The following is a 19,084-nucleotide window of genomic DNA, read 5'->3' as shown; positions in this document are numbered from 1 at the left end:
CGGATTCCCAGAAGGCTGTCGCTCCCGACGTTCACATCGCTATATGATGGAACGACCTGTCCCGAGCAGCATGTCGAGTACTACAAGCAGCGGATGTGGCAAGCATCGATCCCGTTCGAGTGCTGGGAGGCATGCATATGCAAATCATTTGGCGCGACGCTGACAGGCCCCGTCCTCAAGTGGCTCGGCAAACTTGAACCAGGTAGTATAACTAGTTTTGCTATGTTAGTTAACAAATTCTATTCCCATTTTGAAAGTAGCAGGCAGTTCGACAAGCACACGAGCGATCTATATCGGATCGTCCAAGGTCCCAAGGAGACCATCAGAACTTATTGGTCTCGATTCAACAAGGAGAAAGTCTCAATAAAAAATGTCGACAATAGGACTGCCATTGAAGCCTTCCTCCGCGGATTGCATACGGACTCAGACCTGTACAAAGATATGGTCAAGTATCCCTGCTCAACATTTAAAGAGGTGCGGACCAGAGCCGTGGCTCAAATTCGCTTCGACGAGGATATCGCCAATCGCAGCTCCTACCCGAGTTCCAGAAGTTCGACCGATCGGAAGGCCCCAAGCAACCCAAGGGGATCATGGCGACATCAGCCTTACGAGGCATCAGGTAGATCACGCTCTGTTAATGCTGTGCAGGTCAAAGATATCCTCGACGCCCCGCAATACCCCGAAATATCGGAGTATGGCTTCGACGTGAATATCGTAGCTGTGGTAAAAGAGTTGGAGCCCCTAGGAAGTAAAGTGTGCTGGCCGCCGAAGAGCAACAAGCCAAAGTCGGAGAAAGATATGAGCAAATGGTGCGAGTTTCATAGCGATCATGGCCATAAGACGGAAGACTGCTATGCCCTGTGAAGAGAGGTCGCCTTCTAGTTGAAGAGAGGCAACCTCAAGCATCTATTAGGGAAAAAGAAAAGCAATGACGCAAGTCGTCATCAGCCAGAACCGACGACAGCCGGACCTCCGAAGCCTCCTGTACCCAAGGTAATAGTTAATGTTATCACTGGTGGTTCCGATATTTGTGGGCTAACCTATTTTGCAGCAAAAAGAATCGCAAAGTCGACGATAGATAATGCAGATGTCCCGGAAGAAATCAGAGACCCCCTGGAAAAGAAGCTGGAGGCAATGTCAATTACCTTCGATGATGACGACGTCAACAACATCAATAGAGAGCATGAGGACTCTTTGGTCGTCGGGAATTGTCTGCTTCGAAGGGTGCTGGTCGATGGAGGAAGCTCCGCAAATGTCCTGTTTAGAAGAGCCATGGAAGACATGGGGTTGAAAGATAGTGACATCACCAGAAGGTCGACGACTCTGGTCGGTTTCAGTGGAGAAAGCATGTCAACTCTCGGAGATATAACCCTTCCAACCTATGTAGGAGGCCTAAACCCTCAAACCAAATTCAACATCGTTGATTGCCCGTCAGCCTATAATGCCATACTAGGACGACCCTGCATCCACCGATTGAAAGTCATTCCTTCCACCTACCAACAACCAATCAAATTTCCCACCCCCTGGGGAGTCCAAGAAATTAAAGGAGAACCCCGTGAAGCCAAACACTGCTACAAAACAACCCTTAAACCAATCATGAGAACCGCATATCAATTACAGCATGGCCCGACACCAGACAATCCCAAAGACCTCAAAATTAACGAGATACCTTTAGATCCCGAAAAGCCAGATCAAACCGTCCGTGTCGGAGCCAACTTAACACCTGAACTCAAAAATTCCATCCTAGCCTTTCTCCAAGAGAACAAAGATTGTTTCGCCTGGTCTCACAAGGACATGACTGGTATAGACCCGAGCATCATCTCGCATAAGCTGAACGTCGACCCAAATCATAAGCCCGTCAAGCAGAAGCGTCGGAAGTTTGCTCCGGAGCGGAATAAAATCATCAACGACGAAGTGCAGCAGTTGATCGACACTGGAAAGATAAGAGAAGTCAAGTATCCAGATTGGCTCGCAAATGTTGTCGTCGTCAGTAAAAAGAACGGCAAATGGAGAGTGTGCATCGACTTCACCGATCTCAACAAAGCATGCCCTAAAGATCCGTTCCCGCTCCCGCACATCGACGCCATGGTAGACGCGACAGCAGGTCACGAGCTCTTAACATTCTTGGACGCCTACTCCGGATACAACCAGATCCTAATGCATCCCGACGATCAGGAGAAGACGGCCTTCATGACCGACAAAGGTATATATTGCTATAAAGTCATGCCATTCGGACTAAAAAATACAGGTTCGACGTACCAGAGGTTAGTCAACAAGACGTTCAGAGACCAGCTAAGAGATACGATGGAGGTATACATCGACGATATGCTGGTGAAATCTAAGAAGTCGAAGGACCACGTCGATCACCTCCGTCAGACCTTTGAGGTATTGCGAAAATATGGTATGAAACTTAACCCTACTAAATGCTCGTTTGGGGTGTCTGCTGGAAAATTTTTGGGCTACGTAGTAACACAAAGGGGAATTGAGGCTAGTTGTAGGGAATAATTTCAAGCCTTTAAAAATCCCACTAGCTTGAACCCCACTGTGATCATACACTAAAGTACGGTGGCGTCCAAAAGGGAAGAAGATAGAGCAAAAGAGTCGCCAACAAGTTTTTAAGGAACTTGTAAACCGTTCACGAGGTGAAGGTTACACCCCTTAACGATCCAAGAGATCGTCATCTCCATAAGGTCATGAACCAAATAAGGGTTCGGGGATGAAGGTACAAATCCAACCTAAAAGAGATTGAACCTGCCCTAATAATAGGCCTCTACTTTATTCTGCTCGTATTCATGTGTGCTTTCTGACTAACATACAATCAATAGGATTAACCCTAAACCTGTTTAATCTATGTTGGTTGAATTTAATGCACAAACAAATCTATTATTGGCGATCACTTGAAATTATAATCACAATTAACCCTAAACAAGATTATTAATTATCTTATTAAGCGTGATTGCAAATACAAATTCCCTTTAAGCATGCAATAAAAGGTGATCAAGCAATAAATAAATAAATATCAAGCAACATAATAAATAATCAATATCATGAATAATAATTATAATAATAATAATAATAATAATAATAATAATAATAATAATAACAATTATAATCATAATAATCATAATCATGTTAAAGCATAGCAAGATCCTAGGCATGATACTAACAAGATTAATAACAAACCCTAACATGTCACTAAGCAATAAAAACCAAATCTTTAACCCTAACATGATACTAACAATCATAAATATTAGGAAGAACATAGGAAGCATCGTACTTTTAATCATACTTAATATTAAAGATACCCTAGACATGATACTAGGAATCAAAATAACAATCTAAGCATGATTTCTACATCATAAATCAATTAATCAATTAAAGTACTTACTTGGATGCCTCGTACCTCTTTCTAATAACAAAATACACACGTTAGTAACTTCAAGGAAAATAATAATCAAAGCAATTAAATTAAATAATTGAAAGAGAGATTTGGGACCAAACCCTCAGAAATTAAAACCTTTCACGTCTAGGCCGAAGGCAACTTCGAATATGGCTAGGCGTATCTAGATCTTGCGAATGCGGAATTTTGTATGAAAAAGTAAAGTTTAAAAAAGAAAGAATGAATGTTAATAAAAGTTGATGAAAAGAGATGAACGAAAAGGATTATTTGACTGTAGATGAATGCTAATTGATGAATAATTTGTGAATGAAGAAAGTTGATGATCGATGATGCCTGTTGATGAATGATGAAGATAGTTGGTGAAAACTTAAGAATAAGGAGAATTGGGTCCATGAAAACGGAGTTTTTGATACGATATTTATAGAGAAAATCATTCAAAAAAGATAATTTATCAAAACAGAGTCTGAAGACCACAAAAACATCTTGGCGCCAGCCCTGGCTCATTGGCGCCAGGACCAGTGGCTAGCGCCAGGACCAGTGGCTAGCGCCAGGCGCCAATGGCTGGCGTCTGGCGCCAATCCTGATTCCAGGCGCCAAGGCCTGGGGTTGGACGCCAAATTGGATTTCAACGCGTTTTCGAAAATCTGATAAATTTCCCATACTAGAAGATAAAATAATATAATTTCAGTCGAAAATGCTATTTGATCTAATTAAAACTCTGACGAATCCTAATTGAATTAAGAATGAAAAGAACCTTCTAGAATGTTCTAGAAGACTAAAACCATTCCTAATTGCATTAGGAATGATAAATCATATTAGGCCCTCCCCTAGATCATTGGGCCGTACATAAAGCTCAAACCGGGCCCAGTTTAGTAAATTGGCCATAACTTCCTCAATATTCATCGGAATTGGGCTTATAATATATCGTTAGAAAGGTCTTTGCAAGCCCCATCCAACTACACCACTATTGGACCCATATCATGGACCAACCAAACTGGATTGGCTGTTTTCTTAAAATAAAGTTTTCAAAATCAGGGAGAAGAGAAAAGAAATAAAACTTTCCACAACACTAGACCTTTCCACACTTTCGTTTCATTCGATTATGATTCGACGTGAAAGGTACTCATCACTGGGTTTGGTTTTGGGGAGAGACAAATGGGTGTCTACAGAAGCCCCCACTTTGACTGAGTTTGGAGAAACGCGAGTTTCGAAAACGAAAGCCAAAGTATCGATAGGGACGGAGAATGATTCAGAACGTTCTGCGATCCTAAATCAATCTTATAACGCCGATACCTGCAAAACTAACATTAGTCAAACAGATAAAAGAGTTAAGAAACGCGTATCTTGCACCGTCGAGCACACGTCTCTGAAAGTAACCGATTTGCTGCTGCTGTTGTTTTGATGACCTCCTGCAAGCTAGAGAATGTCATCCCGCCTGAAAACCGCTACGCCTTGTAACTGCTTCCAAATTAGAAGATTGCTTCGCCTGAAACTACCTTCCTCCGCATTGATAATATTCCACGTCCAAGGGAATATCATCGAAAATTATTTCTCTTGAAATAATTCTCATCCGCATTACGATCATCTTCCATGCCTCAGGAACTATGATCGAAGACAATTTCGCCCTGAAATTACCTTCAGTTGTCCATGACAACTTTCCGCCGAAGATATCTTCTCTTGAAGTCATCCTCATTTGATGCGATAATTTCCCAAAGGAAAATACCGAAGATCCACGCCTGTCGATCTTTAAAAGTTCGCCTGAACTTTGCTCTCGCTATGCCTGTATGTCGGCGCTCTTTTGCTCTTGAACCTGTATGTCGGTGCCCTATGCTCTTGAACCTGTATGTCGGTGCCTTTGCTGTGATGACAATCCTCTTTTCTTTGGGAATAGTTGCCAACACAACTCTTGTATGATGTATGACAATCCGATTTAGGGAAAGTTGTCAATGCCACGTAACAATCCATCCTTGGAAATGTTGTCACGATGAAGCGACAATCCGTACCTCGGAAAATTTGCCAAAATCCAATTTTTGGAAAAGTTGCCAATGCTTCGTAACAATCTTTCATAAGAACTTTGCTACGATCGACAATCCACATCTTGGAATATAACTCTTGAAAGCAATCCACCTTGGAAATTTGCCAACGCTATGCGACAATCCTTTTGGGAAAATATTACCACTATTGACGATCCGCGTCTTGGAAAATTTGCAAAAAAGAGTCGATCGACAATCCACTTCGGGAAAATTTGCCACTTGCTGAAGACAACCCACGTTGAGGAACTTTTGCCGAAATTTATGATGAGTAGAGACCTACAACAATCCTTTGGGAAATTTTGCTATAGGGAACTGGGTGTATGACAATCCAATTTCGGAAAACTTGCCAGCGATGACAATCCGAACTTGGAAAAAATTGCCAAACAAAGAAGGAGCACGACAATCCACGCTTGGAAACTTTGCCAGAGATGACAATCCAATATTGGAAAAATTGTCGTTGAAGAAGATGCACGACAATTCATTTTTGGGAATATTGTCAGTTGGGGATGACAATCCAATTTTTGGAAAACTTTGTCGTTTAATAAGAATGCGCGACAATCCATATTTGGAAACATTATCGTTTAAGTGCTTGCTTTTGAACCAATTGTAATGAGCCAATACTTAGGTGCTTAAGCTAAGTGAGACGATCTTTCGTCAGGTCAATCACTTACTACGATTGTAATCAAGCCGACTACTAATCATGTCAAATTACTTATAGGGGCTAACTGGCGTACCAAGGAACCCAAAATTGTTGCATGAAGTCGAAATCACCTTTCTAAGAGGCTTCGAGCTCTGTCGTTGCTGAAATATCTCTGGCGCGAAGAATTGGAGTAGGGTCTTCCCTATTCTGCTGCACCTGTATTTAATTTTGACTATAGAACTTTGCCAATTTCTTTAATTATATTAGGGTTGACCTAAGGCTTAATGTTATCTTAGGGTTGATCTTAAGGCTTAATGTTGCTTGACTCATCGACTTGACACGACTCGAGGTATAAACTTGACTCGATATGTTTGATTGACTCGAGGTTGACTCGACTCGAAGTGTAATGACACATGTGTTAGACTCAAATCAAAGTGATATGACACGACATGACTCAATGTGTACATGACTCGTGTGTGCATTGTAATGTGATCGTGCGACTCGAAAAATGCAAAAAAGCAAAAATTTTCTGTCAATTTTGTGGAGGGTACCGACTTTCTCCCGAAAAAGAAAATCAAAAGTTTGAAGATGCATGTTGAATGAGCTTAGTCAAATGTCATTTGATACTAACTCTTAAGGTTCAAGGATTAATTCATCCTAGGCTATCTCAATTGTTGACTCCATGATGAAAGTATTTGAGTAACTTAGGCACGGAGGCTAAGCACTTCATACTTCGATGCTATGATGATTATGATTGATGAGTGATGTTGATATGACAAGGCATGCTTCAACGTTAAGATTTCATGACAAAGGGTTCCTAAGGGAAGCATATTTGGTCGTGTATCTGTGCGGTGTGTGATAGTGACACTAAAGCTAGGCCGCAAGAGCTAAGTGTGTGGGAAAATATTATTGTTAAAAGAGCCAAATAATGGTGACTCTTAGGCTAGGCAAGCTAATGATGTAGGGATCAAGCCCCCAAGTCTAGCTCTAAATGAATAGGGATGAGCACAGGGGATCCCTTGATATGATCATGGTGTAAGTGTGTGAATGTGAATATGAATGCATTTTTATTACGGCCGCACCTCGATGTGAGGTTGCCTACGTATCCGTTAGGAATCAGGCCGAACGTAGCTCTAGCCGAACCTCGCACAAGTGTGTATACCTCAAAAAGGTCTTTTTAAGGGTTGTAACGTGGTTAGGCTAAAGGTTTAAAGAAGAAGGGGATAAAGGCTCAAGACCCTAGATAAGCCCCCAAGGTGTGCAACCTTGCTTTTGAATCTTTGTATTTTTATGTTTGAGTTTCTATTCTTTTTTAGCTCTTTTTGCTTTAGCATTTATTTTATTTTTATAAGTGTGGGCAATCCCGATCATGCGGTCTATCACTCACTTGGCATTCGTGTTTCTCAGGCACGGTACCGAGCACTCGATAAGAGACGCAATCTGAGACGTGTTCTTATCGAAGATATTTTCATATCAAAGACATTGGAACACTTGCCTTTTTGTACACTTTTATTGTTTTTTGTTATTGCTTATTTTTTGCTATTGCTTTCTTTAGAATTGCATAAGTTGCACGCCATCCCATCCCAAGGTTAGGTAGATGTAGGTTGAAAAAAGAAGGGTCTATCGTTAGACGAGGCTCAAAGTGGTTTATGAAGAAAGGATTTGTAAATTAGAAAGGCGAAAGGAGATATGATGTGGCTACAAGGGGTGCCCCAAATCATTAGTATACCTTGTGCTTAATTCGACATGGTTTTTTTTTTTTTTTTTTTTTTTTTTTTTTTTTTTTTTGAATGCAATGTAATGAAATGATCATATGCAAGGAAATAAATGCTCATTTTATTAAAGGAAAATAAATAAAGAATCTACAAAAATTAATCTAAGGGAAAAGAAAGGTGCCTATGCTAGACTTATTGGGGAAAGGAAAAAAATGAAAAAGAAATAGAAAAAAGAGGCCATGAAATCTTGTCGTTGCAGCTCGCCTCTTGTCTTGTGTCATTCGCTTCATCATCACCCAGTCTTCTCGCTAGCTAGAGGCAATGGGACCTTGTTTGCTTCTATGAGGTCTTGAATGAGATTTTGAAACCTGTAGCATTCATCAATGGTATGACCGTTTCCTCGATGGTACTTGCAATAGGAATTTGGATTCCATCTCGAAGATCGATTTTCTGGTGTTGGATCCTCGGTAGGGCCAATAGGTTTGATTAATCCTAGATCATAGAGACGATCGAAAGCAGCATCGTAGGTCATTCCAATAGGTGTGAACTCTCGCCTGGGTTTCCTTTTAGATCCTTGATTATCTATGGCTAAAACACCATTATGGTCAAAGGTACTAACATTATTACTAGAGTGGGCGTTTTCGGAAGAAGAAGGATTGTTGCTCTTCTTTCCTTTCCAGCCACCGTGGTTGCTATTGTAAGTAGCTTTTTGCTTTGCGAGGTCATCTTCGATCTCGATACCTATGTCATAGACGGCCTTGAAAGTATTCAAGTTGTGTTGATATTTTAAGTGCTTTGAATACTTTTCTTGGAGATTCTTGATAAACATCCTCACGGATTCTTTTTCAGTGGGGACCTCAATCATCTTGGCGGAAGTTTCCCTCCATTTATTAAAGAAAGAAGTAAAGCCTTCATTCTCTTTTTGTCTTAGCATCTCAAGTTGTCTATGGTCGGTTTCAACTTGGATATTGCACTTGTACCTATCAACGAAAGCGTTCACTATCAATTCCCAGGTAGAGGTTTTCTCCTTGTCAAGGGAGAAGAACCATTGTTGGCAAACGGTTTCAAGAGATAGTGGGAACAGAGAGGGGAAAACCTTCTTATCGATACCCTTAATGCTCATTATAGTTTCAAAAGTTCTTATATGGAAGTAAGGGTTGTCTGTTGCCTTGAATTTGGGGATGTCAGTGGCGTTGAACTTATGCGGAAGAAGTTCCTTGTCCAGCGAGACCCCTTGCGAACTCATGCCCTGAAATTTATAGTCACTAGATAGCTTGCTTAGACTCTCTTGCATGAGATCCATCCGTTGTTGCTTCACGGGATCATCGACCTTGAGGGTGAGTAGTTTCAGTGTTTCAGTCATGGTAACCAATTGGTTCCTAAGCTCATTGACTTCTTCTTGAGTTGCCATTATCTTCTTAGCCTTCCTTTTTTGACGAATTGGTTTATCAAAAAGCGAGACTTGAATAAAGAGGTTGTCCTTGATTAATCGCCCTTCTCTCCTCGACCAAGTACTGTGGAAAAGGAAATTGGGGATATTTATTGTTAATTATTTGACTCAAACTTTATTCAACATGCAATGGATGGAGGAGGTGAAGAAAGATGGAAGAATGTGAAGAAAGATTTAGATGGAGGGATATGAAGAATTAGAATGTACCCCCCAACTCAAATGACGGAAAGACCGACTCATGCATGGACCTACGACATGGTCATGGTGATGTGTACTCAAAGTGTGTGTTAAGACTAGTGAGTGTACGTGACATGTTAAGACTCGTGTCATGACCATGTGGCTAGACTATGTGACCAAGACTCGATTAATGATTTAATTAAGCATTATTGTCGGCAAAATTAACCGAATTTAAACAGAAAACTGACTAATTAGACAGTAGGTGATGACTCGACAAATAATCCGAACTGTCGACCAAGCGACAGAACTGGCGTCACAATATGGTGATTGGCGCCAGACTTTTTAGTAAATGTCTGGCGCTACACAACATACAGTGGCGCTACAGCTCAGATTTTGGCACCAATATTGGAGCCTCGGTCTGGGACTGTTTTCGGTATTATTAGTCAACTGGGGTATGCCTAAAGTCGTACTAGGTCAATTCCGATTAAAAGAAAAAATTTATTGACTCGAATTAATTAATTAATTAATTAGTTAGGCAAAGTTCTTTAAGTCATTAATTATAATCTCAACACAAATCAACAAACGGTTAAGAGGAACATAGAAAATATATGCACAACCAATAATGCACAATTAGTCAAGTAGGCACAATATGATGCAATGATTTCGCAACCTAACCATGACTCTAGTTCTCTAAAGTTCGGGATATGGTTTAGTCAAATAGGGTCCATGGTTAATTGTCCAGATGCACCGCGTAGAAGCCTAACCGTGAAGGGTTAACGCGTGTGGATAGAACACCGCGAGTTTTTAGAAAAAACTCACTTCCATGGTTTGGTGAATTCAACCTCTCAGATGTACCCTTTGTTGCCAGGAGCGTTCAATCGGGTAGATAGAGCATGAATTCCCAGAGGGTTATGTCCATATGTAGAACACATATGGGTTTCAGAAAAGTGAGAAAAAAAATTCAATCAGGAAGCAGGATCGAGCAAACAATACGAAAAACCGGTCGAAATTAGAACGCATATTTCTGGCTCGGTATTGGGGGAAATTGGCGCCAGCAAACAGAGACTGGCGCCAACTTTTAACTGTAGCGCCTGGCGCCAATACTGGCGTCTGGCGCTACGGCTAAAAGTTTGGCGCCAAGCTCTGGCCCTTGACGCTACTTCCCACATGCCTCAGCAGCTTTCTGTGCTCAATAAAATCATCCAGTTTCGCGCGGTGTTATTTCAGTCCTAGTTGTGAAAGACATTTCTCAAATTTCCTACGTGTAAAATACTATGTTTTTTGACTCATTACGGATGGTCTTTCCAATGAGAACCTTTTTATGCATATGCCACAATGTTAATCAAAATTACGCACATGAAATACTTAGAACTTTTCGAGTCTTATCCACTCATTCTAAATCATTGCCGAAACAAATTCAGGAATTAAAATAGAAATCCTCCCCAGTGGAGTCGCCAAAAACTGTAGGGAATAATTTCAAGCCTTTAAAAATCCCACTAGCTTGAACCCCACTGTGATCATACACTAAAGTACGGTGGCGTCCAAAAGGGAAGAAGATAGAGCAAAAGAGTCGCCAACAAGTTTTTAAGGAACTTGTAAACCGTTCACGAGGTGAAGGTTACACCCCTTAACGATCCAAGAGATCGTCATCTCCATAAGGTCATGAACCAAATAAGGGTTCGGGGATGAAGGTACAAATCCAACCTAAAAGAGATTGAACCTGCCCTAATAATAGGCCTCTACTTTATTCTGCTCGTATTCATGTGTGCTTTCTGACTAACATACAATCAATAGGATTAACCCTAAACCTGTTTAATCTATGTTGGTTGAATTTAATGCACAAACAAATCTATTATTGGCGATCACTTGAAATTATAATCACAATTAACCCTAAACAAGATTATTAATTATCTTATTAAGCGTGATTGCAAATACAAATTCCCTTTAAGCATGCAATAAAAGGTGATCAAGCAATAAATAAATATATATCAAGCAACATAATAAATAATCAATATCATGAATAATAATTATAATAATAATAATAATAATAATAATAATAATAATAATAATAATAATAATAATAATAATAATAATAATAATAATAATAATAATAATAACAATTATAATCATAATAATCATAATCATGTTAAAGCATAGCAAGATCCTAGGCATGATACTAACAAGATTAATAACAAACCCTAACATGTCACTAAGCAATAAAAATCAAATCTTTAACCCTAACATGATACTAACAATCATAAATATTAGGAAGAACATAGGAAGCATCGTACTTTTAATCATACTTAATATTAAAGATACCCTAGACATGATACTAGGAATCAAAATAACAATCTAAGCATGATTTCTACATCATAAATCAATTAATCAATTAAAGTACTTACTTGGATGCCTCGTACCTCTTTCTAATAACAAAATACACACGTTAGTAACTTCAAGGAAAATAATAATCAAAGCAATTAAATTAAATAATTGAAAGAGAGATTTGGGACCAAACCCTCAGAAATTAAAACCTTTCACGTCTAGGCCGAAGGCAACTTCGAATATGGCTAGGCGTATCTAGATCTTGCGAATGCGGAATTTTGTATGAAAAAGTAAAGTTTAAAAAAGAAAGAATGAATGTTAATAAAAGTTGATGAAAAGAGATGAACGAAAAGGATTATTTGACTGTAGATGAATGCTAATTGATGAATAATTTGTGAATGAAGAAAGTTGATGATCGATGATGCCTGTTGATGAATGATGAAGATAGTTGGTGAAAACTTAAGAATAAGGAGAATTGGGTCCATGAAAACGGAGTTTTTGATACGATATTTATAGAGAAAATCATTCAAAAAAGATAATTTATCAAAACAGAGTCTGAAGACCACAAAAACATCTTGGCGCCAGCCCTGGCTCATTGGCGCCAGGACCAGTGGCTAGCGCCAGGACCAGTGGCTAGCGCCAGGCGCCAATGGCTGGCGTCTGGCGCCAATCCTGATTCCAGGCGCCAAGGCCTGGGGTTGGACGCCAAATTGGATTTCAACGCGTTTTCGAAAATCTGATAAATTTCCCATACTAGAAGATAAAATAATATAATTTCAGTCGAAAATGCTATTTGATCTAATTAAAACTCTGAAGAATCCTAATTGAATTAAGAATGAAAAGAACCTTCTAGAATGTTCTAGAAGACTAAAACCATTCCTAATTGCATTAGGAATGATAAATCATATTAGGCCCTCCCCTAGATCATTGGGCCGTACATAAAGCTCAAACCGGGCCCAGTTTAGTAAATTGGCCATAACTTCCTCAATATTCATCGGAATTGGGCTTATAATATATCGTTAGAAAGGTCTTTGCAAGCCCCATCCAACTACACCACTATTGGACCCATATCATGGACCAACCAAACTGGATTGGCTGTTTTCTTAAAATAAAGTTTTCAAAATCAGGGAGAAGAGAAAAGAAATAAAACTTTCCGCAACACTAGACCTTTCCACACTTTCGTTTCATTCGATTATGATTCGACGTGAAAGGTACTCATCACTGGGTTTGGTTTTGGGGAGAGACAAATGGGTGTCTACACTAGTCGTGACCAAGTTAGAGCCCTAATAAATATTCAATCCCCCCGAAATGTTAAAGAAACCCAGAAATTAACAGGACGAGTGGCAGCATTAAATCGCTTCATCTCTCGATCGTCGGATAAATGTCATCTATTTTACAAAGTTTTGAGAAAAAATAAAGGTTTTGAATGGACTGACGATCATGAGAAAGCTCTGTAAGATTTAAAGAAATACCTAATGACGCCACCCCTCCTGTCGAAACCCAAAACCAACGAACCTTTGCAGCTTTATATCGTCGTCAGCGCTGTGCCTGTCAGCGCAGTCTTGACGAGAGAAGACGACAAAGCTGGGTAGCTCCCGGTTTACTATGTAAGTAAAACCCTACTCCCAGCCGAGGTAAGATATACGTCCCTAGAAAAATTAGTCGTCGCTTTAATCACTGTTGTTAAAAAGCTAAGGCATTATTTTGAAACCCACCACGTAGTGGTGATGACTAATTATCCGCTTAAGTCTGTTTTGAGAAAACCAGATCTGACAGGACGTCTGGGCAAGTGGAGAATTTCGTTGAGCACGATGGACATCGAGTACCAACCCAGAAAAGCAATAAAATCCCAAGCCCTGGCAGATTTTGTGGCTGACTTCAGCCCCGACTTACAGGCCATAGCTGACAAAGAGGTAAAGGAAATCAACAACGTCCGGAGCGAAAGCAAGTGGATCTTGTTCGTCGATGGCTCGTCCAACCAACGAGGAGTTGGCCTGGGAATGGTGCTAAAGTCACCACAAGGGGACATGATAGTAAGGTCTATATCTTGTGATTTTAAAGCAACTAACAATGAAGCAGAGTATGAAGCTTTGATTGCAGGAATGGCAGTCGCAAAAGACTTAGGTGCCACAGCCTTGGATGTATACAGTGACTCCCTCCTCGTCGTCAGCCAGATAACAGGTGACTTTGCAGCAAAAGATTCCGAAATGACAGCATATCTCGACATAGCCAAAGAAAAAGCCAAACATTTCGAACCTTTCACCATCTCGCAAATCCCAAGAAACCAAAATGCCCAAGCTGACGCACTAGCAAACCTAGCCTCCGCCCTCGAAAAGACCACTTTCACAAACATCCCCTTAGTCCATTTGCAAAAGCCATCTGTATCCTTCAAAGAAATCCTACCAGTCGACGACATCAATAATGACGACGACTGGACCAAACCCATCATAGACTACTTGACCAAAGACATCCTTCCAAATGACAAGGCAGAATCACGAAAACTTAAATACAAAGCCTCCCGATACCACATCATTGACGGAGTCCTGTTCCACAAATCAGCGTCGGGGTTATCCCAAAGATGCATCAAAAAACATGAACAACAATCCATCTTTAGCCACTTGCACGATGGGATATGCAGTAGTCACGTCGGGGGGAGAAGATTAGCCAAAATCGCAAAATGACAAGGATATTTTTGGCCAACGCTTCATGAAGACGCAGTACAATACGTGACCAAATGCGACAGCTGTCAACGATTCGCCAATACCGTCCATAAGTCGTTAGAGCCCCTCCACCAGACACTATCTCCATGGCCCTTCATGAGGTGGGGAATGGACATCGTCCGGAAGCTACCCGCAGCACCAGGACAAAGAGTCTATATGTTAGCACTAACCGATTATTTTTCTAAATGGATTGAGGCAGATGCTTTGAAACAGGTGACGGACAAGGAGGTCATTACATTCATATGGACTAACATTTTGCATAAGTTTCGCATAGAGTTGAGGACGTCGACACCAAGGTACCCACAAGCCAATGGGCAGGCCAAGTCTAGCAACAAAGTAGTCATGGAAGCCATCAAGAAGAGACTAAAAGCAGCAAAAGGAAAATGGGCCGACGAGCTCCCAACAGTCCTGTGGGCCAATCGGACGACGCCAAGAGAAGTGACGGGGCAGACACCCTTCTCCCTTGTCTATGGGTGCGAAGTCGTTCTCCCAGTTGAAGCCGATTTCCCGACGTCAAGATTCGGTCTCATGACGGAGGAAAGAAATCAAGAGGATATGGAAGACAGCTTAGACGCAATTGAAGAATTAAGAGAGATAGCGTTAATCAGAATGGCAGCACAACAACAAATCGTCGCAAGAAGCTTCAACAAAAACGTCAAGGCCAAGACATTTCAACTAGGATACTGGGTACTAAGGAAAGCGTTCCACAATACAAAGAATCCGGTTGACGAAAAGCTTGCTCCCCCATGGGAAGGACCATACGAAATTACCCAAGTCATCGGCAACGGCGCTTACCGACTAACCAACCAGCAAGGTAACCCCGTTCCAAGAAGTTGGAAGGCAACTCATCTCAGAAAATACTACTTTTAAACAAATAGCAAAAAGCGTTCGTCGACAAAACGGTAATGTTCTAATAAAACTCTTAGCTTATTTCATTTGTTTAAGTTTCCATTTACGACTAAGTGTATTGACTTAAGCATCGGAGGGTCGTTGGCCGTGCCAACGGCCAACGGTACTTTAACCATGTTAGTTTTGCAGTACATCGATCGACGAGGCATATGACTAAAGGAAAAGAAAAATCTAGCCTTAACTCAACAGCAAAAGGCAAACGACGACAGACACTACAAGAAAAAGCCAATTTAGCAACTGAAATTTGCAACTACCATAATATTTAGTCGCAAAAAATTATTTTGCGACTAAAAAAAACAGGTAGTCGCAAATTTTGCAACTAATTTTTCAACAGTTGCTATGCCGTCTCTAATTTGTAACTGATAATTGTAACTAATCTAATATTCAGTTGCAAAAAATAATTTTGTGACTGAAAATGCAGGTAGCTGCAAATTTTGCGACGAATTATTTAATAGTAGCTATTATGTTGGTAATTTGCGACTGAGATTTGCTACTACCCTATATTCAGTCGCAAAAAATACTTTTTGCGATCGAAAGAGATTGGAATATTTAGTTGCAAATCTTTAGTACTCCTACTCCGTATCAGTTTGATGTTCATACTTTTCAAAGAATTAATTGTTTTTTTTTTAAATTTAGGAGGGATATTTAGGTTTACTCAAATTAATCAAAGGCATTGAAATGCGCGCTCATCTTCACTTCACTTCACTTTCACGGGAGTACCTTTGTTTATTATTCTTAAATAAAAGAAAAATATACAGAGTATTGTTTACTGCTTCAAGAAGTAAAACCTCCGTTTACAGGCTTAATCAATTTACCGCTTATTGCTTCGCCGAGCCACCGCACCAACATCGCTCCACCGACCATCGCTCCACTGCTGCCCACAATGATGAACGTCTACAGCACCGCACCACTCTGCTGTGCCACCATTGGTAGGTTTGAATTTTTCTTGTCATGGAGTAATTGGATTCCGATAATTTGTAAATATAAGAGCATGGATCTTTTGAATGATAAAATAAATTTGTAGTTTTCATCAATTAAAGAAAATTAAGATTCCAATTTTAGGTGATTGAATTTTTTTTTTCAAAGTTCTAGTTTTAGGGATATACTTCGATCGATTCGTTTAAACGCAAATAATTCAGTCGAAATGCAGAAAGTTCAATCAAATTACACTTAATTTTGTCAACTTTACATTTATTTTAGTATTAATAAAAATGATTTTAGTCAAATTAATCTTACCTAAGTTCAATTTAGAACCCTAATCAGATGAAGAACGAGAAATACTTTGCAAAATATTTTAGAAATATTGTTTTGTTTTGCTTTTCTTTAATTAAAGGGTTCACATGAGATCTTGTGATTGAAATGATTTGATGATTAAATATTGATTATTGTGATCGAAATACATGTATTAGTTGTTATTAAGCATGGGTTTTGTGTTTCGTCTTGCGAAAACCTGACTATGATTTTCATTGAGGAGCTTTGTTCTGATGGAAATCTTGTCCTATTGCATTTCCTTCGCCAAAGAAAGCTCGGCCGTTGTCAACTCCGCTAGGAGAGGAGGCGAGGGTGCTAGAGTTAGAGAAATATCGCCGGAGTCTGTACCTCTGTCCCTCTCTTTGAAATCTTATAATTTTCGTGCCTGTTTTAGGTAATTCGTAATTTTTGTCATTTTCACTTTGGTTTCTTGGTTATGATTGATTGGGAAAACTTCTTCTTTATCGGGTTATTAGAATACTATAAGCTAAATGAGATTAAACTCTCTGATAGTCTGATTTTGCTATTTAAACTTGTAGAACTAAAACAACTAAATCTAACTAAAACAACAATATTAAACTCTATGAAGTCTACTTATCACTTTGTTTTATCATATCACTCGCTGTAATTAATCTTGTGTTTCTTACAGCTACTAAGCAATGGAGCCAACTACTTGAGGTAAATTATCCTTTGAGATAACATTTCTAGCAAAGTAACTAATAAACCTCGATATTGTGAGAAACTAATTGAAAGCGGACCATTCCCTAATCCGGGCATTGCATAGTTTTGCAACCTCCTCCCCCAATGTACATGTTGGTGGTGATGAACTAAGTTCTGTTCTCACTATTTGAGGTTCTGTTGTTGGCTTGCTGCTCCCATAATCATTGCTATTGTTGTTGCTACTTGCTGCTACTTGCTGTTGTTGCTGCTCTGTTATTGCTGCTGCTGCTGCCAAATTGTTGTTGTCCTACTGTCGCTACACTGCTGCTGCTAATGCACTAGCCATTGAAGCATATTGATGAAGATTATCTACTGCCTCGTATTGCAGTAAAGTATAAATTTGTAATTTTTATACTTGTAAATTATAATATAGTGTATATTGTATTATAAACAACATATATACTTTCCAATATTGTAACATTTATGTATATATAGAATATCTATCATTAAATTTTAGTGATGTTATATTGATTTCAATGATATGTGTGGGTACCTAATGTTTTTTACCCTGCTATTGTTCATCCCTAAATTAGTCACAAAATATTAATAGTTAGTTGCAAAATCTAGCAACTGAAAGTATGTTTTAGTGACTGATTGGTTAGATGTAATAAATTGGACTTAGTAGTCGCTAATCTATCATGAAAAAATTGGTCTTCATAGTCGCAAAAATTTGGTCTTTGTAGTTGCTAATCAGTCGTAAAATCTTGGTCTCTATAAACTTAAATATTTAGTCAAAGTAGTAGCTAATCCGTTGCTAATATTTTGCGACAGACAAAATTTTGTTGCAAATATCATCAAGTTAGTTACTAAATAGAAGTCGCAAAGGCGTCGCTAAAATTGCGACTTACTCAAAATTAGTTGCAAAAATGGATTTGCGACGAGGTGTTTAGCGACTGACCAAAGTAGTCGCAAATCCGTTGCAGATCCATTTTAGCAACGGATTAGCAACTACTTTTGCCGTCGCTAAATTGGCTTTTTCTTGTAGTGAGACGTCAGCTACACTGACATCCTTTAAAAAGGTGAGTAAAGCTGCCGTTCAAGCGACAATCGAAGCACGACGAAGCCCGGGGCAAACCTGACCTTAGCGTCTGACGCCAAACACCCGACACTTGAACCACGAACCAGTATTCAGGATTCAGCGTCGACGCTGGGACACAAGGGGCATTGGTAAACAATGCAACGATAGGCCTAAAATCACAAAGTCTTCGACGAAGCATACTATGTAGCTACAACATATTTTTGTATTTAAGCATCTTCCCTTGTTTAACATATTATCCTAAATTTAATAAGAGTTGGAGTTTTTTGAAATTACAAATCCTTTTTGACATGTCATATCATCTTTAACAAACAGATTTTTTATAAACTTTATATTGTGTTTTGCCTTACGTCTACAGATCGCAACTTAAGCAAATGACGAAAATCAAAGGAATACTTAGCATATAAAACAAAGCGAACTGTCAAAGAACCACTTGCCCTCAAGTGGAACAAAAGTACAAAAGCACAAGTCATCAAACCAAAATACAAGTTTTGAAGCAAAAGCAAATGATTGTTTAAAAGCATACAAAGCAAAAGTTTGAACCATCACAGACGACGGCCTTTAAGCATCAGTTCCGTCAGTGGAGAGCCCATCAACGACCTCCTTGACGATCTCATCAGCGCGGGCATTGTCATCAACGACCTTGACCTGCAACTCCTCGGCACCCCCGACAGATTGGTCGACAGCAACCGCAGGCTGGTTGTCGATAGG

General features: G+C 39.7%; 1 protein-coding gene across 1 annotated transcript; it reads left to right on the top strand.

Annotated features, from left to right (window-relative positions):
• Nucleotides 1–14,565: 14,565 nt before the first annotated feature.
• On the top strand, nt 14,566–18,743 carry LOC145634842 (uncharacterized). The gene is made up of 5 exons (XM_081686197.1): nt 14,566–15,271; nt 15,755–15,835; nt 17,267–17,295; nt 18,261–18,356; nt 18,732–18,743. The coding sequence occupies exons 1-5, from the start codon at nt 14,566–14,568 to the stop codon at nt 18,741–18,743; spliced, it is 924 nt and encodes a 307-aa protein (XP_081542323.1).
• The last annotated feature ends 341 nt before the right edge of the window (nt 18,744–19,084 follow it).

The sequence above is a fragment of the Chenopodium album genome, chromosome 1 (assembly GCF_948465745.1).
Source record: "Chenopodium album chromosome 1, dcCheAlbu1.1, whole genome shotgun sequence".
NCBI lineage: Eukaryota > Viridiplantae > Streptophyta > Magnoliopsida > Caryophyllales > Amaranthaceae > Chenopodium > Chenopodium album.
This window is presented reverse-complemented; position numbering and strand designations above follow the sequence as displayed.

What these genes read in the sequence shown, in the direction of transcription:
- LOC145634842 (XM_081686197.1), top strand. Translation starts at nt 14,566, where the DNA reads ATGGACATCGTCCGGAAGCTACCCGCAGCACCAGGACAAAGAGTCTAT. An exon ending in TAATAGTAGCTATTATGTTG is followed by an intron (nt 15,836 to 17,266) that starts GTAATTTGCGAC and finishes TGTTTCTTACAG; the next exon opens with CTACTAAGCAATGGAGCCAA. An exon ending in AATGGAGCCAACTACTTGAG is followed by an intron (nt 17,296 to 18,260) that starts GTAAATTATCCT and finishes AATCCGTTGCAG; the next exon opens with ATCCATTTTAGCAACGGATT.